Genomic DNA, 27,177 nt, shown 5'->3' with positions numbered 1-27,177 from the left:
ACCTTAATGATGCTGCTCCTCCGGGGGATGCCGGGCTTGCCCTCTCGCTGCAGCCCCCCCGGAGCCCCTTTCTCCTTGCCGCCGCTCTCCGGGCTTCCAGGGGGGGCCGATCCCGGCTCCTCGCCGGCCCCCAGCGGGGCGCAGTCCCCGTTGGAGACCCCGCTGCCCGCGCTGTCAAAGCGGGATCTCCCTCCTCCTCCTCCTCCTCCTCCTCCTCCTCCTCCGTCGCCGTCCCCTGCCCTGCAGGCCACCTTCCCCCGCAGCGGCCCGGGGGAGGCGGGCAGCCCCCCGCCGCCGCCGCCGCCGCGCTCCGCCATCGGCCTCCCCGCGGGCACGGCGGAGGCTTCGCCGCTGCCCCCCGGGCTCGGCGGCGGCTGCTCCTCTTTCTTCCTCCTCTTCCTCCTCTTCTTCCTCCTCTTCCTCCTCTTCCGCTTTCCGAGCGCCTAGGGCCGGGGGGTCGGCGGCACGGGTCTCCCCCCGCCGCGCATCTGGGGAGGGCGATGAGGGGTGGGGGGGTGGGGGGGGCGCCGCGCCTCGGTCCCCGGGCAGCACCTGGGGAAGGGAAGGGAAGAAGAAGGGAGAGAGGCGAAACGTGACGGGCTGCGCTCACACGAGGCGGCGGCGGCGGGCGGGGGAGCGCCACAGCGCGGCGTGCACCCGCGGGGACACACGGACACGCACGGGCGGACACACGGACACAAGCGAGGGAGGGAGGGGAGGCAGGGGAGGGACGGCCCCGAGCCCCCGCACCGCCACGGCCCCGCCGGGCAGGGGGTAGGGGGGGAATTTGGGGCTGATGCGGGGGGAGCCCCGCGCCCCTCCGCCGCCTTCAGCAGGGAAGCGAGCGGCGGCGCTGATGGCGCCGCTTTCGCGCTCGCCCGAAAGCCGCAATCGCAGAAGCGGGAGCGAAAAGAGAAGTTGGAGGAAAAAACCCGCCCCGAGAGCCCCGGGCACGGCACGGCGCGGCCGCGACCCCGCTCCCCTCCGCCGGGGCCGGCCGCGGGGCTCCCCGCAACTTTTTTTGGGCGTCCCCCCCCCCCCCCCCTTCCCTCAGCCGCCCCCCGGCCCCCCGTGGCCGCCACCCCGGGGCACCCCGGCCCCCCGCTACCCACCTCGGCGGCAAGGTGACAGCCGGCCGCCCCCCGCCGCAGTGGCCGCTTTCTCCCCCTCTCGCCTCCTCCCCGCTATGGTCGCCGCCTCTGCCCGGAGCCGGATACGGAGCGAAACCGAAGCTGCCTTCCCCCCGCTCCCCGCGCAGCCTCCCCCGGCACCGGCACCGGCACCGGCAGGGGGGAGACGCCGGCAGCGCCGCGGGCAGAGCCGGCCCCGGCCGCCCCCGCCGGGAAACTCTGCGGGAAGGCAGGGGCAGGGCAGAGGCAGCCGGCCCGGCTCCCCCCCGCCCGCCGCTGCCGATCACGGGGCCGGCCTGGCGCGGCTTGGGCGGCCCCGCCGCCAGCACCCCCCGGCGGCGGCTGGGGGCGCGGGGCCGAGGGCAGGGCCCGGCTGCGGGGTGCCCCCGGGCTCCTCCTCGGGCAGGCCGGCTCCTCGCCCTCTACTCCCGGGGGCTGGGGGGGGGCTGGGGGCGGCCGGGGGCTTCCCTCCCGCCAGGGTGTGGGTGTGGGGTGCTGGGGGACGGCGAGGTGCGAGGGGAGCCCTGCACACCCCACACGCGTTTGTTTACGCTCGGAGCGTGGCCGAGGGTCAAGGGACGCGGCGCGCGAGGAGAGGTTTGAAGGGTCGTGGCTGTTTTTACCCCGAGATACGGCTGCGTCTTGCCTGAAAAATCGGTCTCGAGTTGAGTAGAGAAACTGAAATTTTAGGCGCGTGGCCCTCCGCTCGGCGTGCAGGCCCTGGGGGCGACGGGGAGCTGCTGCGCTGGGCAACGTGAGGAGTTGTAGGGGCGTGAAGAGCCCACACGACCTCACCGTCACTGTTTGACCGGAGCACGTAGCGCAGGAGCCAGGCTCAGGCTGAACACAAACCTTGCGGTTTTCATTTGGGTGCCCCCATTTGCCCTCTGGAGATCACTGACTGGAGCCATCAGGCATCGTGCGCCTACCATCCGTACTCAGAGCAAGACAGCATATATCTATCCCCCCTTCGCTGTGCAGCACGGAGAGCCGCGCAGTGGGAACACCGAGAAGCACATTATACCTCCTGTCCCGCAGCTCCAGGACCTCACCGAGGAGCAACCTCATGGCCCACAGCCTTCAGAAGGCTCCTTCCTTCGCCTGCCTTCAGGCGCCAAGGAGCAGCTCTCTCCTCCAGAACAGGGCAGGCTGTGAGGGCGACGCCTTCTGCTGTCAGTGGATGCTGTGGAAGAATTGTCTTGGCAGCAAGGAAGGGACCCAGCAACTCACCCGAGAGGTGAGGGGATACAGGAACCCACATGCTTTTCTTGAACTGTTTTTATGTTGTGGAAGTGCCTCCCCACTCCTGAGGAATGAATCTGCTTAAGGTCCCTAATCATTACTTATAAATCAGTAATCTCTGGTCCGTGACAGTGTCGTTTGTCAGCATAGGAAAAAGGTGCCATGAAGTCTTATCCAGCATGGGGGAAAGTACGATCCTACTTGGAAAACATTATTTATTCAGCAGCATCTCCAGCGGGTCAAGGAGGCTCAGAGCCTGACATGGCTACATCACTCATACATATATGGTCCCTGATTATAATCAATCTATTTACATTGCTAAAGTTTAAATGAAAACCAAGACAAGTGCAGGGTTCTGGCTGCAAACTGCGATGGACACTGGTATTAAACTTAAGATTTAAAATAGCCAAAGTTTGTGTTTTTCATGAACTGGAGATTTTACCATTTGTCCTCATCTGAACATCTGCTTCTGCCTGAACATCTTGTCTTGCCAGTTAAGTAGGAAAAGGCAGTCTTAAGTGCTAAAGGAACTTTTAGTACCGTATCTGTAGATGTGCGCATCACAAACCATTCCTACAGAAGACACTTTGTCGTGAGATTCATCACCATTTCTTCTGGAGGGTGAGATTTACACACACCAGGTACAACAAGTTATTAGAATCATTTGTCATGGAGCGTTGCCAGTAAGCTGGCGAGGAAGATATGTGTTTTCAATCATTTTGCTATTTAAGATGCACATACTAAAACACCGATTTTTAGGCCTTTAGCAATATTTGATCAGTCCTGCCTCAGAGAAAAAAGAAAAAAAAAAAACTTCCCTTTTCAACTCTGCTCATCTGTCCGACATGTACAGAAACAAGATAACACCGGTGAAAAAGAAATCATTTAACTGTAGCCTTGGCAGTTCTGTAATGAACGATATCAAGACCTGGAGACATTGCCAGACTTTTGGCCCCAGAAGTGATGATTTAATGCAAAGGAACTAGTAAAACTTCTTAACCTCATCTGAAGGGCGCATGCCTGCAAATTCATATAATAGTGCCAGCATCATGCTTATTCTAGTATCCTGTACAAATTTAATTACTGATAAAAATGTGGCTATCAGACACTAAACTATAAGAGCTGTGCTAGGAAGATGGAGGTAGAAAATAATTATTTCTCCATTTCTGAGATTTCTTCTGTGACTTTTCATTCCCTGACTGTTGTTATTGCCCCCGATTCTGTTTCACAGAATTTTCTTATATTAGTAAAGTGGTTATTCAGATGCATTTTGAATGCATTAAGTTAAAAAAACATTCCCATATACAAAATGAAGCATTTCTGATAAACCAAAGTCTCAGAAGTGGCTACTCGAAGTGGGCTTTGCTCTTGATACCTTGTTGGTACCTCCTAGCGAGCTCTCACGTTTCCAAAGCAGGCATGTTCTACAAACGCATACCATACACTTTCTTTGCTAAAACTTTTTGAATATCATGCAGAAGCTTCTTTGCTATTATTATTCAATAGTGGCCTCGGCAGGCCTTATTTGTTTACTTGTTAAATGAAATAAGGATTATACTGGAATCAAAAGACACCTCTGTGACAATATTTAACTGTGAAAACTTGCTGTTGTGCACATATTAGCTATTTCCATAAAATCCTATTAAATATCAGAGTTCCACAGTTAAGCTAATATTACCCATTGAACTTTTCTAACTCAAATAGTCTTGCAGTAGAAACCTGCCAAGAAACAGACTATGTTTAAACCAGTAATTAAATGACCAGTATTTAAATAAACCAAATACCAGATTATCGCTAATATCCTAAATATTTTTTATTCCGAACATGAAAAGCTTTAATTAGCAATTATCTCATTTGAAAATTGGTTTTCTGACATCTCTGCTTGGAATTTGTTTCTTCTTTACTGCGAGTATCTCCACAATTCCAGTGATAATTTCTTAAATTGCCTGACTTGATTGTTCAGGTCACGGTCTTGCACATTCTTGTTTATTATACTTGCTTGTAATTAAGTATACATGTTTAAGTAGTCCCATTAAAGTGGGAATCTAATTCATAATTAATCCAAAGCAAAGTTTAGATATAAATAATGCATTATTGTATACAACATCTGTAAAGTGCAGGTGTGTCGTATGCACATAGGAAGAGCAGACTGTGCAAGTGGGGGGAATATGAACGGATGTGTACTGAAGACAGCAAAAAATGTAGGTAGGCAAACATAGGCTAAATTGCCAGATTTGTTTACTGGAAAACATTTGTTAACATTGCGTACTTGAAATTAATTATGTTTATAATTTTGGAAAGTTCATTATACTAGCAGTAAGTATGGTGATTTTTTTTATCGAGCAGATCAACCATTTCAGCCTTATTAATTGCAGCCTAAGGAATGTTTACTCTGTGTCCTACCTATCGTGCCAATTAGTTTGGCTAACAGTCTACTAAATTTGACAGCTGAGGATTAACAAGAGCTTAACAGTAAACCAACTTTTCCCCTACAGACTATTGAATCCAGAAGGGGTGTTTTTCCAAATCAGGATCATTCAAAAGCTCTTCTCTAAATTGCCTGTTACTAACACTACCTTCACTGTAGGGTTAGTTGGTTGCAACGGAGCCTTAAGTCACATTGTTCTGAAAGTTAGACTCTTTGTTTATATGATTAAAAAAGGTCGAGATTTTTCAAAACTGACTGACAATGTTCCTTGCCTTTTAAAATATTGAACTAGATGCTTTAATGGAAAGCTAAAAGAGCAGGCATAAAGGTCTTTCTGGAAATCAGGCTCCCTTAAGGCCTCAGTTTGCAAACTAGAAATTAAGCCTCTTTTGAAAGCCTTGACCTAGGCACTAATTTTGAGTAACTGTGTTTGGGATCTTGAATTATCTCAAGTGGAAATGAGAGTTTATCATATCCTAATAGCATGTTGTCTGTTTGCCGCTCTTGAAAGGGCTGAAAATCAAATCTTTTTTTGTTTGTTTGTTTGGTTTTAATACCACAGTTTGGAAAAACTTATTTTGTAACAGTAATATCAGAGGTTACATTGGGTAAAGCTTCTATGGAGCAAAAATTATATCTTCTTCTACAAAGAAAGACAGACAGAGTGGATAAAGCCTACTTCATGCACATTTAAACTGAGGCACGCATGTTTTAGGAAAGAGAGGGCAACAACAAATCTGCCCTTGAAGTGTTTCTGATGCACCATTAAAAACAGCACACAAACTGTGTTTGCCGTCTCCTCCCATCGTACTGTGTCCTCCGAGGAGAAGTTACAGAGTTACAGAACAGGCTGAGTGCCAGAATTCTGCAAAGCATTGGATTTCATTTTGTCCCTCCTTACGTTTGTTAGTAACTACTGGATATATACCGAGACATTTGACTTCTGGAACATAAGGCATTTCATAAGTCATCTATTCTTGTAATTTGAAGAATCTGACTTTATTATTACAGTAGCATCCAAATAAAATTGACCCCACTGAACTTTATAACTTCTTAAAACCTCAACTTTGCTCTGGCAAACTAACCCGTGTTAATACTAATCAACGTATTTCATTAAATTCTCACATAGAAAAAAGGATAAAGCTTGTAGTTTGTACCTTCAGGTTGATATGCTCTGCAAATTCTCTTCACAATAACATATTAAACGCTTCCACTGCTTTGAGGAAAACTGCATCTCTCCCTTTACAGCAGAGTATGTAAATAAAATAAGTTGATTTTTGTCAGCTGAGTTCCTTCTGAAATTTGTCCATGAAAAAAACTCTGGGTCTACACAGCCTTAGTAGGAATGGCAGTGTGTTACGCCTTTTCTTTGAAAACAAGATCTAACACATACATACCTCTGCTAATAAGCAGTTAACTGTAGGCTCATGTCGATATATCTGGTTAGAACGCTTATGACACACAATACCACAGACAGAGGAAAATATGTATAAAAGAGGAATGAAGTTCTTGCGATGAATGGCAGTCAAAATCCTCATTATCCAATTCAGCCCAGTCGTTTTTCTGAATTACAAGAAATCATACAGTACTCTCAGTATATACCTGCAAAAAGAGGTGGAAGAAGAACAGCAGTTGATTCAATGCATCCTGCACCAAGACAGAAATGGATTTTATTTCAATAATCTGACCACATAGCACACAGCACAAATCCTTTGGAACAGTTTTTTAAAGGTTACTAACATATGGTGGAACATAGTTTCTCTTGCCATTTGAGACTGGCAGACTGATTGCATCACTAGGGACAGTGGGATTTGTCTCCCGTACTAAAACATGAAATGCAGTTCCTTAACCCCATTAATTTCTTTTGGATTGCTCACATTCATGAAGTTATCATTGGATCTTGTCCGATAGAGATGGCAGCCTTGGGTACGTTGCACTAACCAGCGCAAGTCTCAACAGAAGTTAATTCCTCCATTTAATTTGTTACCTAATCTTTCAACTTCTCGTATTCATATGAGAAGTCAACAGTCATATTAGTTTTCTTTATTTTTAGCTATAAAAATGCTAACAAGTCACAGTATTTATAGATGCTTTCATATGCATATTCAAAACGTCTTTACTGGAAATAGCTTTATGGTTGAAACATCTGGTCGGAAGACCTCAACTAAGCATCATCCATTGTGCTCTTACCACAAACTGATAGAGGCACGGTAGGCAGAAAATGCTCTCCTTAATTTCTCTGAAGCATTTATAGTGTGGATAAACCGTCAATGAAAATCAGAGTCCTGGGCGTTAGTGTAACTTACTATATTCTCTGGATTTTTCAGATCCACATATATGCACAAAATCTCACTGTTCCTAAATGACATCTTTGTTTTCTGAATAAACAGCAGCTGAAGTTAAGGGGAAATTACCACTTTCCTTCTGCCAAAAAAACAGAAGGGAAATTCCCCACATCTGTTGTTTGTTATGGCAAAGTACTCCTGGAAGAAGAGTCCCCAGGAGGCGTAACCTGAAGGGGGACAATGTGTGACTAAGCAGTACCTGGAGAATTTCTAGTTCTCTCACCTTTTTGCCTGCAAGTAGAGGTATCAGCAGGTTGGGAAAGCAAAGCTGTTCCAGCTGGCAGTCCTCTTACTCATTTTCATATTAAAAAAAAAAAAAAATCCTTCCATTCTTCATTCTTCCAATCAGCTCCTCCTCTCTGTTAGGGGATGAAAGGAGGACCTAAATGACTTGGCCACTGCCCAAGGATGGAAGGAAGAACTCCAGAAAACTTAAGAAATTAGCATATAGCAATGGACTGATGAAGAAAAAATATTTTTTAAAAGTGAAAATAGCAGAGAGGAGAAAAAAAAAAAGGACAGAATGGTAAAAGCTATTAACATTTATTTATAACAAGATTCAGGATTGCTGTCATATTTTATAGCACTATGTGGCTGAGGGACAGTGAAAATGAAAAAGAATAAACTGCGAGGTAAGGGGCAAGTTGAAACTGTGAAAGTAGAGAGGAAGATAATGCCAAGGAACTAGTAAATGGAAAGCCATGGTAAGAGAAAGGGAATAAGAACTGTTAGCCACTGAAATTGGAAAGCTGAAGAAAAGATAGAAGTGGTCAGAAGGAAATAAAAAGGGTTTATCAGATGGAAGAAAATATATTATTGTAAAGAATGTCTTGAGACTATTACAATGAAATTCAAAGAAATTGCTTAGCTGTCAAGGGTTTTGACTGTACAGGGGAAGGAGAAAACTAGACAGACCATACAAAGAAGACCAGTGCAAGAGCTACGTGTCTTCACATACAATGAGGAAGTAACAGACACAGGCTGAAGAAGAGATTTTCTCTTTCAAACTACTGATACGTTTCTGTATGCATTTTGCCTGGCAGAAGAAGATGAGGGGTCTAAATGTGCACTTCTTGACCGCTTGGTACTGGTCATTTCTGTATTTAATAAGGTCACTTTCTGGGGAAGAGGATGTCTGGTTTGTGCTGCTTTAAACACTTACACCACCACCACCCCTTTTCTTCTTTTTCCCCTAAGTTCCTGAGTTCTTCCCAACCAAGAAACAGAACACAGATTTCTGTATCTACGAAGAATAAGATCAGATTACTAATTTAATTTTTTTCTAAATTAATGTTAATTGTATCTGCGCTACAGAGAAGATTGAAGGCTGCAGTCAAGATGAGGGCTCAGTGCTGCTGCCATCTACGTGCCACCTCCCAGTCCCGAGCTGGCCCCCAGCCATCCAGCCTGGAACGCAAGCAGCGTGATCTCCCATCTGCTTGCAAAAGACCACAGAGACATTCTCCAGGTAATTTAGGAAATGTCCGAGAGTAGAAAATGGATCCAGGACCTCCAAAATTCCTACCCCCCTTTCTGAACACTTGATCGTCTTTCTTCTGTGGAAAAATACCTTCTGGTGCATGGGTGCCTAACTTGAAGGAATTTAGGACAAAGAGCAGCGAAGAACTGAAGCGCTGTGTGTGTGCCCGAAGGATCTGCCAGCGTAGAGCAATGGGCCTCGCTGATTTCTGCCAGTCCGCGTCCTTGTATTTTCATTTGTTTTAATTATTTTGTGGTACCTCATACACTTTAAGCTTGTTTGAACTCTCCAGTAAAATGCACTGTAATAATACCAGCCATTTCAGGTAAATGATTCTGTACAGCTGCAAAGGGTGGCGGTGTCAATAAAAGGAAAATTATGTTGATTAATCTTCATTAAGTGCAGCATTTTAACATAAGACAGGCAATGAAATTCAGTGACTGATTTACTTAACTTCATATCTTTTAAAGCCTCACAAAAGCTCCCTGGGTATTTAGAAATGCAGGTGTGTTTATCCCAACTCCTTCCAACGAAGTTCAGCTCTTTTTTTTTTCTGACCAATTATCCCAGAACTTCAGTTTTGCTGATTTCATTTGTTACTTCAGACTGAGGAGGTACCACCTAAAAAGTTTAAATATTGTTCAATGTGAAAAACAGTTTCTCTGGCTTTTTTTTTTTCCTCCTGTATAGCTTGTTGAACTATTAATAATGCTTTGCTTCACAATGTTTATCAGCATGGTCTCTGGATGATGGTTATGCACTCACACACATGTTCATGACTATTTTCTTTGTTTCCACATTCTGTGGTGACTATCCTTTGTGTTTTGTTTTTTTTTGTTTGTTTGTTTGTTTGTTTTTTCCAGTAAAATTCAAAGCTGCGTTCTGGAAAAAAAATAGATGAAGTTTACATGAAGCAGATGAAATTGATGGTTCCAGCAAGACAAAGTATGTGAGAAGACCAAGGAAAGCTAAAGAACAATACACAGTATTGTTCCCCAGTAACCAGCCATAGGAAACACCTTCCAAATACTGGTTGTAAATGCAAACATCAGTTGCCCAAGAAAAAGAGAAAAATTGGCCAGAAAAACAGTAGGTTCCATAAATGGAGACTTTATTTGAATTTCTGTTTTATTGGAGTAAATTTGAAATTTTAATATGTGGATGACTTACAAATCCAGTGGGAACTCAAAATGAATTCAGCAAAGAAATCTTTACTCTAAGGCATTACGGTTGTTTCATCATATGTGAACTAATTTTCATGAGGTTGTCTAGTAAATTTTTAAATTTAATCAGAAGTAACCTAAAATATATAAAGTGCATAGTAATCCTCTCTTCTCCTTGTAGACAAAGGACTGACCTTTCAGTTCACTAGCACAAATTTCTCTAAAATGCCTGCCAGGCAAAACAAAGATTCCATCTTGATTTTACAGGCTAATACAACAGTTTGAACATTAGAAATCCACCAAAGCAATTAAAACATGCTATTCTACATACAGAGCTGCTGTTCACATGCAGACTATAATTAGCTATAGTCCCCCTTGTGCCTTACCTTAGCCTAAAGGAGCTGTGCTAGATAAGTTGATATATGGGTTCCTTGGTTGTCAGGCTGGCAGAAAGTCAGTATAACACAAAGAGGAGGACAGTTATTCCCAGAGAAGCAAGAAGTACTGGGCAGCAGCTTGACATTACATCCTTTGCATCTTGCGAGCTATAGCTTAATTAAAGCTTACAGAAATTATCTGAACATCTGCATTTTGTGCTGTTACCTAGGGCTCTCAGGGTATTCTTCATTGTGTTGGCAACTAAAAAGAATTGCAGATTTTATTTTTTTTTTCTTGCAAAAAGAAGTTGAGAAATTCAACACAAAGACTCTCTATTCATGTACATGAGGATGAAGTTAGGTTGGGTACACCAACAAAGGGTGTGACCTGCAAGACTGCAGCTACATGGGCCACCCTTGAAGGGAACTCCGCTTGATTTATGTTGACATGCTTGGGCTCACATTATATTCATGTTGGTCAGTAGATACAGAGGCTTGCTTGTGTTCAGATTTGTTCTTTTTTGTATGGGGCCAAGAGCAAGCAGCTACACAGAACCTTCATGGACTGCAGTCCGTGGACTCGGAACCCTCCAGAGGGGAGAAGTGCTACGGATCAGGAGAGAAAGAGGGTACTGCATCCTTCAGGCAAATTGGTTTCGAAACCATACTCATTTTTGTATGACCCCACTCTTTATGTGGTAATGTACAAAATAGCCCTACACTAAAAAATGAGTGCCCAAGAACCCCATAGCTCGGAGTTGCTAACAAGGTAACCATGATCTCAGCCAACTCCCCTCACTTTCCAGGCCTATTCCACATTTCAAATACCTAATGACATTTCCTTTCCATTCTCTGGTATTGCTGTCTTTATGTAGTAATAGCATGCTCTGCAGCAATGCCAATCATTAATGACAAACTACGCTCCTTAAATAAATGAATATCTTATAATTTGATACCGTCCTTTTTAATTTTGTTTCACCTTTCCAGGACTCTTGCAGACTACAGACATTTGCAACAGATCTTCTTTGCACTTTAGGGCCTTATCTTACAAAACACAAAATGTTCTGGCCCTGATCCAGGAAAGCACTTAGATACATGTTGACATTTAAGTAGATGAGTGGCCTTCGTGAGGTCAATTGGGCTACTTATTTGTGTAAAGCTAAACCTGTCCTGAAATATTTTGTTCAATGGACTCAGACTGTTCAGCACTTTGAATGACTGAACCCTTCGTAAGATCATACACAATTATTGTAATTATTGCACAAATGCTTTATGCAATAATAACTGCTCTCCAAATGATTAGAAATGTGCACACTTATAGTTAACAATTACTGTATCTAATTTCAGTCCAACCCCATGGAAAAGGTATGAGATTATTTCCAATACATATGAGGTATTTCTAATTGCCACTGTGAATTTCTGTAGTGCCAAGGGGTGTTCAGATGGAAAGGATTAGGACGTACTTCGGTCTGAGAGTGACCTCAAACCTGCCCCAGTGAGCACAGCTGTCTCCCTCAACACTATGCAACATATGAACATTAAATCCCTAGTTTGTACTAGGGACGGACACATCCTTGCAGGTGCTAGTTCCTGCGTCTTCCTGGGGGAGCATTTTTAAACCAAGGCAGATGGCCAGACCCCAAACTTGCAAGCATTTTTGACTGAAAAAAGAACACTGAGATACCTCAGCACTACGTTGCTGGCTTATCATGAGCAGTGTGGCAGCTGAATGCTGATTCTTTGCCCTACAATCCAGCAAGTCAATTATTCAACGTGAGACAGCTCAGAGTTAATTTTTATTCTTCCTCTAAAGAAGCTGAATGGCTGTCTGCCCTCATTACTGATTTATTCTTCCTGTGTAACATCATAAACAGAAATTCACAAGAAAGAGGTTTTGTGGTCACTTACAAGCTCTTTTTCTGAGGTACCAAGCACAGAAGGGAAAGAAGATAGAGGTTTTATGAGGCCTGATAGGAAAGTCTAGCCACGTCTGGCCCTTCCAGACCCTGTGACTTGCTGGGTGCAAGGCCTTGAGAGCTCGGTGAACCGCTCTGCTGGGAGGAATTAATCGGCTAACAAGGGACACGGTCGTGGAGGCAGAACCATTTCAGCCTGTGCTCTAAATTCAGCTTCTTTCAGACATTCATCAAATAACTTATATGAATGATTTTAGTAAAAAAAAAAAATTCCAAGGCTTTCCATTACAGCAAAATTCCTTCTTGGTCCTGATATTTCTACGTTATCTAGTATATACATTCCTGTACCCAACAGGAAATATTGATCAGTGAGATCCTAATTGAGATTTTCCAGTGCTTGTTTACATATATATTTTTATGATATTCAAGTTGTTCTGGAAAAGCAAACGCACCGACTTGGGGGGTATCGTCCTCTTCGTGGGTTCCTCATGCCACACCTGAGTTCCCTGCCACCAGCTGAATGCCACAGGAGGTTATTACAAAAGGGTTAAGCTCTGACCTTAATTAGTCCAGTACACAAAACAATCAGCGAACTAATCAATGCCTAAAGATGTGTCACTGCTTCCTTATAGCACACCACTGTTGGCAGGAAGTAAGACATTACCCCACAGGTAAAACCAGCAAAGCTTCTGCCTTCAACTAGCCGACAGAAAAACCAGAAGCTGCATTCAGCGCCACTCAGACTAACACCCCGGAATTGGAAGACGACCTCGCCTGGGCTCCGGGAACCTTTGAACTTCTCCGAGCAGGGCCGTAAACCTCGGGGCGGCCTGGCAGGAGGTCAGGGCTTCCTGCTCGCCGCGCAGCGAGGGCAGCGTGCGAGGAGGCCGCCGCGTCCCACACGGCAGCAGCAGGAAGCCACGGCGGCCTCCGCCAACAGCACGTTCGCCAAGCCGGGTAAAACCCTCACGAGCTGCTTGGCCGAGCTCGGCCAAAGGTTATAGCGGCTCCTGAGGACTATTCTGCTCCGCCGTAATTTTTTGTGCAGAATTTCTGCTGCACATAAAACAGGAAGCTATGGCCGCACTGCGATCCAGCCACAACATCTGTATTTTCCTTTCACATTTGTTTGTTTGGCTCAGCAAATCTATTGTTTGTTAACTGCTTCTATTGTTTCCGTTGCAGTGCATAGCATTTTGGTAATCCAGGAACTGCCGGAGCATTTTGGCTTTGAAAATACCTTTGGAAAAAACATCACCAAGAGCTGCTGAGAGTATCAGTTCAAAACACTTCTGTTTGCTTTGCTACAGCCCTGTCAGCACGCTGCTCTGAGGAGAACACACCTCCAGGATTCAGGAACGTACAGTACGAAGAAGGAACGTTCCTATTGCCAAAGGATGCAGATTTTAAACATGGCTTGAAAAAAAAATGAGCTTAGTCATGAAATTCTAGCACAAGAAAACAACCTGCTGGGTTTTCTGAAAGAAAACAAGCAAACCAACAAACAAAAAAGCTAGGAGAACCTTGATCCAGACTCCTCTTGAAACCCACCTGGAACAAACACCAGTTTTGTAAGTCTTCTGCTCAAGTGCATGCAGTTGAGCTTTCTCTTTCTCTTTTTCTCTCATGTTTCCAAAGTGCCTCCCTCTCACCAGTTACCAGGCAACAGAACAATATTGCTCTGCATGCGCATCCAGCAATAACTGGCATTGCACTGTATTTTTGCAGTTTCTCAGAGAAAATAAAGATGTCCTGAAATACTGTCTCGTGTGATAAATAGCTACTGCCCGGAAGACATTTAAATGCTTAAAATACTGATTCCTTTCTTCATAGAAATTCAGAGAATGAAAATAACCCTTCCCTAATAGAGGAACTCCCATCCAAAGCAAACTTATAATGCTAAAATAGACCACACTGCAGAAGAAAGCTGCTTCAGTTGTTATTTCAAACAATTAGCAGCCTTTTAGGTTCTACAGACACTCGCATAAGCCTTTATCTTAAAATCAAGGCAAAACTAAGGCAGCAGCTACATACATCAAGTTAAAGTACGTTTTACTGTTTTGGAAACTAAAATGCTGCCTTTGTGATGAAGCTGTCTTTTATTCCTCTTTTGTTTGCTGGTTTGATGTCAATAAAACCGCCAGGAAAGTTCAGCGCTTTGCCCAAGAATCACTGCTTTTGAGAGCAGCCATTAAAGGTGGACTGGGATCCAGTCTAACCACAGAACATCGCCCAATGCAAACCCCCAGGGTGTGCAGCCCTTCTTCTGGAGTCAGGTTTCATTCAAGAAAAATCTGATTCTGGACCTTGACCCAAGCAACTCCGGGTCCTTTTTTGCGTAGTTGTGATTCAGTTTCAAATTTCACGTTGTAGGTCAAGTTCACCTCGATGTACCATTAAGAAAAGAATTTGAAGGCTTTGCAGTTTTTTCACTTCCAAAACAAAAGAGAAGTCTTTAATCATAAACAAGTATTCCACCTATTCCCACCAAAACGTGCAATGTAATGAATTTTTATCTCCTAATTCTTAACTACTATACAGGTAAGCCACTTAGTCTCCAATGAAAGACAGTATCAGTGAATAGTCCTCACAGGTGTGTTATATTTGTCTTAAAACAACATCAAAAGTGAGCTTTGAAGTCTCAGAATACTCAATAGTCTGGTTTAATTGGTCAAATTGCATTATTTGAGTGGTTGAATTGCATCATTGTATAAGAAATTTTAATTTTAAATTATAACAGGAACTTTAATTTTTTTGTTACACTTTTCTTACACTTTCTTTTTCTTTATTTTAGATGTAAAAAATGGTCAATGTTTTAAACCTAGATAAAAATTCCCAGAATGTTTTGAATCCTGACCTTCAGGACATGCAGTGTGTCAGGATATATATGACAACAGAAAAAAATTGTTCCATTCCCAATGCTATTGATGCAAAAGCGGTATGCAAATACTTGCTAGATAACAGCAGAAAGATTTGTGGTTCACTTTCTTGGATCTGGGAAAGAGCAGTACAGCATAACGATGCATTCTCAACTTGTCTAGATAACATAAATAGCATTGCTCAGTGCATACATTTGACACTTTATTTACTCCAACAGTTATTGTGGATGAGTATTGAGTCTGTATAATAAACACCTCCGTTCTGTTTCTAGCTCTAGGAGGAGGAACCAAATCCAAACACTGGATTAACTTATTTGCAGAATGGCTGGAGCATTAGCTGGCTATTGCCTGTAGTGGAAATGTTATGCCTTGGTCAAAAGAAAGACTCCAGTCTGCACTGAAATATAAATAGCAATCACAAGAAATAACACCTCAAGGCGTGACCTGGCTTGTAGTTAACGGCCATTTCTTGTACGCCAGTCCTTTCCCACATACAGCTTCTTCTAACTGAACAAAAAATATCCTCGGCTTATTTTACAATTCGTAAAATCCAGTACAGTCAGGAGGACTTACTGAACCTTATATAAAATCCCCAAGCAGCAGGCAACAGCAGATTTTCTCTGCAGAAGAAAGCAAACAATTAAATCAGATGGGATGAGAGTGAGTGAAAAGAGTAAGTGCCTACAGAAATCAGCTAGATCCCTCGTGTGCTCATTCTAACAGTTGGATTTTTTCATAGACATAGAATTTGGGGGGGGGGGGAATGTTCAGGTCAGGCAGCAGAAGGGAAATGGTGACATCTGGACTCCCCTGAAGCAAGCTTTCACTTTTTGTCTTATCAAAGATATAACTGAGTGGTCCTACTAAATGGTAGGGGAGTGAAAAAAAAAAAAAGAAAAAAAAAACATTTAAAAATGAGCATTTTTTTATATATTGCCAATGCATATCGAGTCCCTTTTCACATATACAGGCACACAAGTTGCAATCCAATTAGTTTAAGCTAAGCAAATGAAAAAATAGATTGTGCTATAGCCTAAAAAACAATCAATAGCCGCTGTAAGGATCAATGGTCTAAAAAACTATTGACTGCTCGTGTCACAACCTGTACTTTCCATTCCACACTAAATACAATTGTAGATCAATATTTGCCAGATGTCCATTTGGAAGCAAAGCATTCTGGCTGTGGTCTCTGTCCTTAACCTTGCAAAAAATATCGGTCTTTACATTTCGTTTAAACACCCCCTGGTGTGCTGTCGGATTCCACTAACAGCATCTCCCAGAAGCCTCGTTATCTTCCTTTTCTAAGCCTAGCAAGGGAGGAACTTTCCGTGGCTTTCATTAGTCTGCCCCACACCGTCCAAGCCAGGCTTCATCGTTCTGACGGCAGAGATGTGTTTATTCAGGTAAAAAGGGGATGAGAAGAAAGCATCCAATCTATTCGTGAGGGGAGGTTTCTTATCTGTAGATAGAGTTGACTATCAAGTCTCAACCCTTTGTCAAGCAAGCGTGCTGCTCCTGCTTACAGATATGGTTGATGGATCTCCTGAACGCAATCTCCCCCTTTTTTAAAAAGGCTGAACAATACAAAAGCTCCTCGGCTATCAAACCCCGGTCCCTCTGTTGCGCAAGCTGCCACTCCCCCAAATAGATGCCAGGCACTGAATTTGTTGCGCGTGGAAATGTTCCCATTTCGCAGTTGTAGGTGGCACAGGCACTTACTTGAGCACCCTGAGCTCAAGGAGCTGCAGCACGGACGGAGGCTGCACCGGTGTGGCAGAGGGGGAGCGACCCCGCTGGTGGGATTTCTCTCCTCTGAGTCCTGCGGTGACAATGGGCAAGTGCTGTGGCACCGAAGGAGTAGCTGGATCTTGTGTTGTCAGAGAGGGAGAGAAGGTTTAAACAGGCAATTTTTAGAGACTGTCAAAACTGAAAAGTGTAAACATTGTTAACATTTCTTTAAAATCCTGGCAGGGAATGAAAGCCGCCTGGATGCACGCCATCCTACAGTTGCAGAAAAGTTTAGCAAACCATATGCTGCCCTAGAAGACAGGTCCTAGCCAGCTCCTCCCTGAGAGCGCTGGAGAGAGAAGCAGCGAGCAGGCCTTGGAGCGCCGCTGCCATTTCCCCATCCAGCACCGCCGCGCTTCCTGTTTCTGCAAGAGGGCTTGAGAGATGTGCTGCACCAGGTCCTAGAGACGGTGGGCAGAGCTCGCGTTGGCAGGAGAAAGCACAGATGCTCCCCTTTCCAACTGCACACGTCTCCTTTTTCCAGCTACACGCACGTGGTAGGTATTCACTTACCCTTCTGATGTACCTGTAGGTTGTTAAACAGAGTCTAAGTCCCCTTTGCATTTGCTTTTGCACAAGATGGCTCTGTAGAGAATGGTTCCCCTTTATCAGTATAATTCTGCAGTAATTTGCCTGGCATCCTCAGTTCTACATCGGTGCGAAATGGGTGTAAGCAATTTCGCAGCCAGATATTAGGATTTTTCACAAGTCTTCTGTAGCTTGGAAAAAAACACCGATTTAATGATTGCAGTGTAGATGTTTTTAACGTGCTGTCAATGACTGCAATTTAACATGACTTCAAAAATTCAAACATCGGTTGCTTACATTTTGCTCATCCTAGCAGCCCTGATGAATTTCTGTGTAACAACTGTAACTGAAGCCGAATTTGGCCCAGTGATGCAAGATGTCATTAGCATTTCAAAACAGGCAACATTTTGCAATAATGGCAAATATCCCATAACCCTCATAAATTACATATCCTTGCAGAGACTTCTGTTTGGTCACACAAAAGGCTCATTTTTTCTCTAAAATCCAAAGGGCTAAATCCGGATCTTTCCCCCTCTGGATCGGAGGTTCCTGCATGCCAACCATCTCAGCGTTAATTAATTGTACGCTTCTCAACCCCGTATGTTCTCAGTCCCATAAATTACTCTGGCCCTTTTGGCCTGACGTTAATTACAGTGCTGCACAGTTCACACTGACCCACTTTGTCCTGGACTCAAACTCTCCCTTGCGGTGACTGCTGCGATCACACATATCGGTCCTTTTCCTATGGTTCACAGCAGCTTCTCCCGGCTTTAACTTCCGTAACCTGTAATGCAACTATCTGCTCCATCATCCTTTATCATCCTATCTCGTTCTTACAGACGTTCAGAGCTTCCCTCGTAGATTAATGTCTTTTCCTAGAGGTTAATGGAGGACTTGGTTCGAGCGCTGCGGTCACACCTACAGATTGGCAATTTTACGACTACTGGTTATAATCTAGGTTTCTACTGTACTGGGGAAAATGTGAAGATCCCAGCAGTGACTTACTTTGACATAGTGGGCACGGTTGCCTAGCTGGGCAAAAGAGCAACCGCGCTGCCAGCTCCTGGGTGAATTTTCTTGCCCTGTGGCTCTGCAGCATCTGTATCAGGCTGGGGACGCTGCCAGTGGGAGGCTGGTGCAGCCCTCGGGGATGAGCACTGCTGGCAAATGCCCTGGGGGCCTCGCTGGCTTCCCTCGAGGCTTCCTCCCAGCTGCGGGCTGCTGGTGCTGTGTGGAGAAGCCACAGCCTTGGAGGGAAACGGCAGGGAGATAGCGAGCGGCCTCGGGAAGGCTGCAGCAGCAGGAGCGCTGCAGAGCATCGCACTGAGAAAAAGAGAACGATGAGACACAGGCAAAAAGAAATCCTCTTTCTTTCTAGTTAAGTGCTGTGTTCTTCCTCCTGCCTCCCGTTCAAATTTTTAGGATAAATAGCTCCCATTAGAGGATGACAGCACTCCGTCAGTGCTCCTGAAAAAGCAGAGCCCGTCACCCTCGTCCACGGGGCTTCTGGAGCTCTGGCTCTGCATTTCGGTCATGGCCACGGTAAGGCTGTCCTGGCCACAGCCAGACCACCCCAAGGACAGCAGGGCCAAGCCTGCTGACTCAGGGGACGCTTCATTTCCCCACAGCTGCAGGGAGAGGTTTAGGCTGGCTTATTTTGCGTCTCACATCTGCTAGGGAGCCTGGCACTGTGCACTGCCCCTGCGCAGTGAGGAGCAGGAATAGACTCGACATAAAGAGCTGCATTTCCCTCGGTGTCACAACTGCTGGCCTCTTCTCTGTGGCAGGGCAAGAGGCAGAGAGAGTGAACAGCAGGATGGATACAGACAAAGGATGCAGGCTTGGGGATAACCCCAGAGTTCAAGGGAAGGATTACTTCCCATCAGAGGAGTAAGATCACGGCTTAGCAGAGGGCACCAAGAAGCGACAGTGTCCATGCAGGAGGGGAACCTGCTCAGCATTTGCATTTTCATATTAGAGAAATCTAATATGCCCTTTATAAATGTCCATAGCAGATCTTTCTATTACTCCAGCCAGTAATTACTCTTATGATCAGCTTCACAAGCAGAAGCCTAAATTCCAGCAGGATGTCCCCAGCCATTTACAAAAGAGCCTACCTAGGATCTTCTTTACATGATTACAGGACCACAGAAATTTCAAGATGCATTTTTTTTGGAACCATAGTGTCAAGAAGCTGAGAATCTTAGCTATCACAGTGAGCTGATACTATCACTTCAGACAGCTGTGTTTCAAGAAAAAATACTAGCAACGTGATCCAAACAAGGATGGCTTGGAGAAGCCTCAGCAAACCAGCAAGAACATGATGCAGAATGCTGCAGAAACCATCAACATATTTTATTAATTAGATTAGGAGGAGCTGGAGCTTTAGTTAAAACATGCAAACATTTACTGTGTTATGTATCCTGATGATGTTAACATGGCATTAAATTACAGTTATGTATGTATAAAAGCTTTTTCATTGAGCAATGAAAACCAGTATTTTGCTAGTGAACTTCTGAACCTCTATTATTTCAAAACATATTAACTTTGTTGGTAAAGGCAGAGAGACAAAGTTATGAGAGGGTAGACACTGAGAGTCTGGAAATTCTTGCTTTGTGGGGCATTCTGAGGACAAAACAGTCATGAGAAATCTCCGCCATCTCCCCAGCAATTTGTGCTCTAAAGCCAACCAGGAAACAGTCCCAGCCAGTATTCAAACAGATGCCAAGAACAAATATGCTCAGTTAAAGAAAGCATGTTAATAATGCCTTAATCCTCAATAGGTGCAATCAATACATGAGCAAGCCAACAAATATATGGCTGGAGATGTCACCGTAAAACACCAGAAATAATTGAACTATCAAAATCTACCCTGTAAGTAATGTCTTGTGCTTCTGTAATGTGGTAAAGCTATTTTGTTTGTCTATGTTTCAAGAAAATTATTGTGTCACCAGTAAGTTTGGATTTGAATAAGAAGACAGAGAGAAACCACGCTATTCCTTTTATTTTGGTTGAGATAGAAAACACTCCTACAGCGGGAAATGACTCTGCAACACTGGCAAAGTCAGGGTGAGTCTTTCCCCTGAGTACAGTGAGTACAGTGAGCTTTACAAAAGCCTTAAATATATTAACACTTGCAAAACAGTTGTGAGGTGGCAACATCACTACACATCCCGATGCTGGAGGATGTCCCTGATATCACCTGATACAGTATAACCTAGTAATTTATTACAGAATGAAATATTCAGCACCCTTTCCCCATTTGTAATGGGAATAATGAAAGATTTCAAAAGTGTATTTGAAAAGTTGTTTCAAATCTGTTAATGAACAGCACTTTTTAACAGATAAGCGCTATTATCAATTAGTTTTTCATCCTTTCTACTGTCTTTCTTGTATAGCATTTCTCTTTGTTACCTTCCTCTTTTCTCCCATGTCATCTTCCATGGAATATATCAGAAGAGCACGTAAGGTGGTGGAGCACTGAAGTAGGTCTGTCCAGCCTGACCGCAGGCAAGAAAGGACAGAGAATCAACACAATGATCTATGCATCAAGCCCATGCTCTCTGTTTGGGTTATGCCCAGCAAAAATGCCTGTTCTTCGCTTTTAAGTCTTAGTGCTCTTTCCCTATTCTTTTCTTCTTCTCCAGTGAGCCGAAATAACATGTAGCACTAGAGCCATGTGACTCATTTCCTCATCAGTTGAGAGACTTTGTTTGATATCTTGATGACATAATTTTAAAATATAGTAATAAATTCTAGCATAACTTTAAAATTTACCACAGGCCACAAAGAGAAGCAGTGCATTTTACTCCTACTGCTCTTATCTGCCTTTCCTGCTCCCTTGCTTATTTTTAAATGCCTCCCACACGTCCTGACCCCATGCTCTCCCGCCCTCCAGCCTCAGTCTTTTCCACCTTTATTTTCCCACTATTTTTGCTTTCTTGATTTTTCTTTTGCCATCCAGGATCTTCACCTCTACTGCCACAGTATATGAAATCTTTCCTTCCGTACCTCCCCACCTTCCCTACCTCCATTCAAGTACCAGAAATGCCATAAATGTCTGCCTGCATCTTTCCCACCCACCCGTAACCCTTCTCAGAATTTCTCCCTGTCTGTCCGCTGTTCTTCAGAAAGCTTTCTGTACATGCTGCCTACCCTGCAATCTTCTTCTATTATGCCTCCTGCTATTCATTCAAACTCTTGAAGCCCATCCAGTTTCTGCTCTATACTCTGGCTCCTTTTGCTGCCAGAAAACGGTCTAGTTCTCATATTTCTGGGCAAGGAAAAAATCTCCATTTCCTATCTCACTTCCTGGATACCATTTCACCATGAAATATCTCCGTCCTTTATATACAGCTCCTCTTTCTCCCCAGTCCTGGCAGATCTTAAATTTCTGCCTTGCTTTCTGCCCTTTAGAGGTTCAGCTATCACAGCATCATTTATCTATGATGTCTATCTGCCTCTTTTATGTATGACTAATCTGATCTCAAATATAGATAATCACAATGCCTCCGGCAACTTAGCCCTAACTCTTGCCAGAGGATGAACCTGTTAAGAGACAGTTCTTTCTACAGAAATTATGTACAGGTCAAGTTTCATTGTGGAATAAGGAATGGCATTTTCACCTCTATGGAAATCACTGACTCTGGATGGTACGCCTGAAAATCCCATTTAATAGAGTCTGGATGTCTGTGGGGTTTTGCATTTAAACCAACGATAAAGATTTTCGTTAATATGTTGGCCAGCCAAAATTCCTCCAAGAACTAATAGCTGTCTTCCCGGAATATCTTGGCTTTCTTCATTTCATCACTCATCTATCAGTGCTTGTTCCTTGTAAATACCAAAGATATTTTAGGTGATAACTGTTCTTTCGGTCACTTCTTCTTAGAGCCTTGTACAAAATTGTGATCATCATTCCCTTCTGGTGTCCCAAGTCCCTAAAGCCAAAGTCAGGCTTGTCTTCTCTCCTCATAGGAATGCCCACTTTACAGGTTAGTTACTTAAACTTGGGTTCAGACAGTTAATCCTCCATTGGATTTTTTTCTTTGAGATGGCAGAAGTCATATCTGGCCTAGCTGTCTGCTGCTGCTTTGGAATAAACAATTGCAGTGGTGTTTGCTTCAACTCTCTAATAAAGCAGCTGTATTCCTAGATATAGTATAACCTTTCATATTCAAGGAAAAAAAGAGCATTTCACTTGGGCTTACTGTTAACTCCTCTAGTCTAGACTTCAAAGTGAGACTGTATTTATGAGATTCAGTGAGCACCAGTCCTGAGGGCTCTTAGTCTGAAAGTCACTGCAAAAATAACTGAAAGGCAAAAAGTTCAAAATCTTCCCTTCCTCTCGGAACAAAGTTATGATTTATAATCAGCAAGCAGCCTAAAACAAACTAAAAAAAAATCAAAAAGAAAATCAGTGATTACAAAGTCCAGTCACATCATATCTAATGTATTTGGGCCCAGGATGTTACTTCTCAGTGAAGGCAAATTCTGCATTTTTCCCTAACCATTGCTGACGAGATCTTATCCAAGCTGCCTTCATTATGGACAGATGTTAATCTCAACTTCTTAGAAATAGGCCCCTAACAGTAACCACGGATGAACCCTCCATTATATTTCAGCACTGCCAATTCTATAGTTAGAATGGAAATCCTAAGATTAAACCTGCCCATCATTCGTACCCATGATAACCACTGCTCCTCGTTGCTCAGGATCCCCTCCTTTACGTCCGGGCAAACCTCTTGTAGCTCACAAAAACCAGAAAGGTCTCCAAATCAATCTGCTTGGAGAACTCCTGTCCTTCATCTCCTGTAAGAAGAGGGAAGTAGCAATGTTGCTGGATTGCCTCTATGGCACGCACGTTTCTCAGATGAAGCAACCCTCCCTGTGCCAGTGACTCTGTCAGGGGGCCAGCTACTGCCACCACTTTACAGCACAAAGTGTTTGCACTGCATTAAAGAGCGTGACCAAGTATTTTCATTACTGTCTATATGGTACGTAGTGTGCTGCTGCCAGCTTGTAAATGCTAAATGTTGAACAGTAGTTTTGATGATATTTTATTGTTGGAAGAACAGCCTGCTCTTCTTGGAAACGCTTCCTCCCTCCCTCCCCTCCAAGACACCCATAAATGGTTTCAGCCTTTTCAGCATGGGGATTTCAAAGTGCCCTTTCAATTAAAAACCATTTTTACTAGCTTGGATGATACTCTGGTTACAATTTGGTTTTACAGTTCTATTTTGAGGAATATGGTAATCTGAAACTATAAGGGAGAGAATACCACTGCTTCTTAGAGCAGACTGAGATGAAGCGCATTCCAGGGTTAAATGGGCCTTGGTTAATACTTGCAGTAATTTTGCCTATAATTATTCTCAATGCCTGAGAAATGTCTGCGTATCTGGGAAGAACACGGTTTTGTGGTTGATCAGAGTTTCTGAAGTTCTGCTTGTTCCATTGTGTTACGTCTGGGACTTTGCTAAAAAAAGGGAAAATATGGCTGAAATTGGACAGTTCAGAATATATGGTTGGTGCAGATTCTGACAAGTAACATTTGTGTTGTGCAGTTAGAAAGAAAAAAGGTAGCTGGAATTCTTCCAGATGTGCCATCCTTATGCACATGCAGATATCCATCTCTCCTTCTGCACCAAGCACAGGTGTGTGGTGTGCATTATGCCCGCTCACGTGCAGAATCCCAAGAAATTACAGTGACCTTGAAAGAGGGGAGGCAGAACATTTGATGAAAGTGCATATGGGCAGTGTATCCTGAAGACCATTATTTACAGAGTGGATTTGTGCACAGACTGTTACACTTACTGTGGGCCACAGACAGACAAAAGAAGTAAAGATCTCATCCTTTTCTAATTGAAGGACACAGGTCCTTGTCCCTAGAACTGTAAGGTCTGTGAAAAAAATAAAAGCAAGTTAATGTTCTGATTCCAATGAAAATCTGATTTAGCACAGGTAGAACTGTCCGAGAAAACAGCTGTACCAACAGAATCATTTCTAAAGAACTTAATTTCTTCCTCTGTTCCCTTCTCAGCTGCCCAGGGCACCAGCCCTTAAAAAGACAGCAGATGCTGAGGGGTACAAACATGGTTCCACAGGCTGCTAGGGTCATGTCCCACATGGGATCATATCCCTTTCCGGTGGGAAAACCCTGTGTCATCAACAGCTTTACATGGCTGAAAAACAGCTTGGTCAGGAAAGCCTCTTCCAAAACAGAATTGAAAAAAAAAAATAATAACGATCCATTTCTGCAGCTTCCAAATGTTTGCTTTGCATGACTTCATGTAATTAGTGCTAGGTTCTGCCGAGCTTTTTGAGATGTGCTAAGAGAAGAAGGAAAACAATAGATGAGGAATGTTTTCAGGGCTGAGCAGTGGTAGCGGATGGATGGCACTGAAAGGCTGCTCAAAAAATGGTCAGTGGGCTGAGATGAGGCAAGTGGGGCAGGCAGATCACAGCTATGTTGCCTGCCTGCTTACAAGGACGGCCGTCTCTGGCTGGTGCCATGCCCGGCTTACACACGTAGCACCGTATGCATTACACAGAGACTCTAGGACAGGGTAACTTCATGTTAGAGATTGTACAAATACACGTGAGGAAATGCTTTTTGCCTCAAATAACTTCAATCTATTGTTGCTTATAAAGAATAAAAACAAAGGGGAGGAAGAGAATAGAAGTGTAACAATTACATAGCAAGTGACCACGGCACGGTCTGACTTTGATGTTGTTTGTGCTGGAACAAACCTGGAGTGCGTCCACTTAAGCCAGAAGTCCTACACCAGGCTGAAAGCTGAATCAGTCAGAAGAAAAAGAAAATAAATTCTGGGATTTCTGGGTACCAGGGAGAAAGCCACAGATGCATTTTACACACCATGAAGAGAGAAAAAGAAGTTAAAAAATTACACAGGATGGAGAAGTAGGATGCTGACACTTGTCTAGGAAGCATTTGATAGCATTTATGGCACACCAATATCCCTTCTGTGAAGTGAACCTAGACGAGCTCAGGAGGGGACTTCATATAAGCAGATTGGAAAACGATCTTTTCAGTGGAAAAGTAGCTTGGTTAAATTCCATCAGGCTGGGGGGGAAAAAAGGGAAGGGAATATACTAGCACAGCAATATCCAGCACGATGAGAATGGCAGGGGGGGAATGGGGACACTGAAGGCTGCCGTTGAGCAGTGTGGGGCTCTCCCACCCTCCTCCCCCACACTTCCCACAGGCTTTCCCCCAGCAAGCCTCCCTGCAGGTCTGCCTGCCGCAGGAGGGGCAGGAAGGTTTCACCTGGGAGGACACACAGGAGGGGAAGCCCAGCAAGGGCTCCCAGGTCACACGTGCCTTCCTCCAGGCAAACAGAGCCTGTGTCAGGTGGTTGTTTAGCCCACAAGCACCTTCCACCCAGAAGACAGGGGAAAACACAACTTCTTGTACGTACAGCCAAGCAGTGCCTTGTGAGTGACTCACCGGCTGCAGGGAAAGAAAAAAAAATCTTATCTCTGGACGAGTTGGCTGTTCTGCAGGGTGGCACGTTGCACCACCCAAGCCCAACTGTTCGCCCTGCCTTCAGCTGCCAAGGAGCCAAGGAATTGCTTGGTGGACTAACCAAGGGCCTGGATGAGATGCAAGGCACCTCTTCTTGTCCGAGTTTCACTTTTGGTGTTGTTGTTTTTTTTTCCCCACTTTTAATTAGGCAACAATATATTGGAAAAAATAGTCTGTATACAACAACCAGGAGCAAGCACAATGAGCGAGATGAAGCTGGAGCAATGGGACCATACAACAGAAGGCTTTAACCCCATTGATTCCTTCCCCCTGCATTGCCCAGTGTTAAAATGAATGCATGGCCAAATGAATATGAAAGACTTCAAGATGGGTATAAGGGGTAATTCTAAAATTTTAACATCCTTCTAGTACTGCCTGATTTAAGGTGGAGAGGAAAAGCAACTTCCTTTTCTGTCTGCTGCTAAAGTGAGAATCACCAAATTAGGCATATTGTTTTTGTCATTTTATTTAATTGTGCTGTAACTAGAAGAAATCGATAAATAGACACTGAAAAGGTAAATCTCCAGAAGAAGTTAATCAACCTGCTTTGACTCACCTACAGTTACTTTTTTTTTTTTGAAGAGAAAAATACCAGGATGATTTTCAAGACTTGGATATCTTGATTGAACACAATGTTTTGGCAGCATATAAAGAGCCACCACAGTGGCAGAAAGACACCAGGAAACGGCTTTCACTGAGCAGAGGTCACTGTGCAATATAATGCTTCATTATATTCTCAAGGACTCACTCGGCGTTTGAAGTGAATACAGAATCTGCACTGTATTTTCACCTCTAGATACTAAAACCAAACCCAGGTACAATGGATTTTAGAATCTGTGCAAGCATATTTACATATCTGATTTCAGTACTCTAAACGCCCATCCAAAGTTAATGTTCAGACACTTTTGCCTATGAAAGGACTGTCTTCCTAGTTGGAAACTACGCATCGGTGCCCACACCCAAAGACAGATTCTTAGACATTATAAGGAGTAATACAAGAGCCCATTCGCACTGTGCAAGTCCCAGCACAATGCATTTCGTACCACGTAACGTTCCTTAGTTTTTCTGCAGTGGAATAATTTCATCTGCAGCACCTCTGCTTTCTGTCTGCTGGAATAACTCACCTCATTAATTCACTGAATATTTTCTAACAGCAGAACTGCCCTCACATCTCAGTATAGGAAGGATAAATAACCCTTTTAAAAACTCTGGCCAAAAACCCTGGCCAAAACTCTTATAATAATTGCAAATATTATTCCACAATTTAAAGGAAGGGTCTTTACCAAATAAGGTTGGTTGCCCCATATGCCAGAGTGAGTTTAGGTTACTTTTCCTGCTGGTCAAATAAGCCTGCACTTT

General features: G+C 44.0%; 2 protein-coding genes across 2 annotated transcripts in view; both read right to left on the bottom strand.

The window, feature by feature from the left end:
* Positions 1 to 1,360, bottom strand: part of PLCL2 (phospholipase C like 2) — a 98,817-nt gene extending 97,457 nt beyond the window's left edge. The window contains exons 1-2 of the mRNA XM_080579654.1: positions 1,113 to 1,360; positions 3 to 552 (exon numbers count right to left, since the gene is read on the bottom strand). Of these exons, the coding sequence (XP_080435780.1) occupies positions 3 to 317 (315 nt within the window). The 5' untranslated portion in view covers positions 318 to 552; positions 1,113 to 1,360. The remainder of the gene's footprint in view (positions 1 to 2; positions 553 to 1,112) is intronic.
* A 123-nt stretch (positions 1,361 to 1,483) lies between these two features.
* Positions 1,484 to 27,177, bottom strand: part of LOC308189565 (uncharacterized protein) — a 76,895-nt gene continuing 51,201 nt past the window's right edge. Inside the window, exons 6-7 of the mRNA XM_080579701.1 lie at positions 7,369 to 9,507; positions 1,484 to 6,402 (exon numbers count right to left, since the gene is read on the bottom strand). The gene's annotated coding sequence lies outside the window, so the exon portion shown is untranslated. The remainder of the gene's footprint in view (positions 6,403 to 7,368; positions 9,508 to 27,177) is intronic.

Source organism: Anser brachyrhynchus (assembly GCF_964034855.1).
Source record: "Anser brachyrhynchus genome assembly, chromosome: 2".
NCBI classification, from domain to species: Eukaryota; Metazoa; Chordata; class Aves; order Anseriformes; family Anatidae; genus Anser; species Anser brachyrhynchus.
This window is presented reverse-complemented; position numbering and strand designations above follow the sequence as displayed.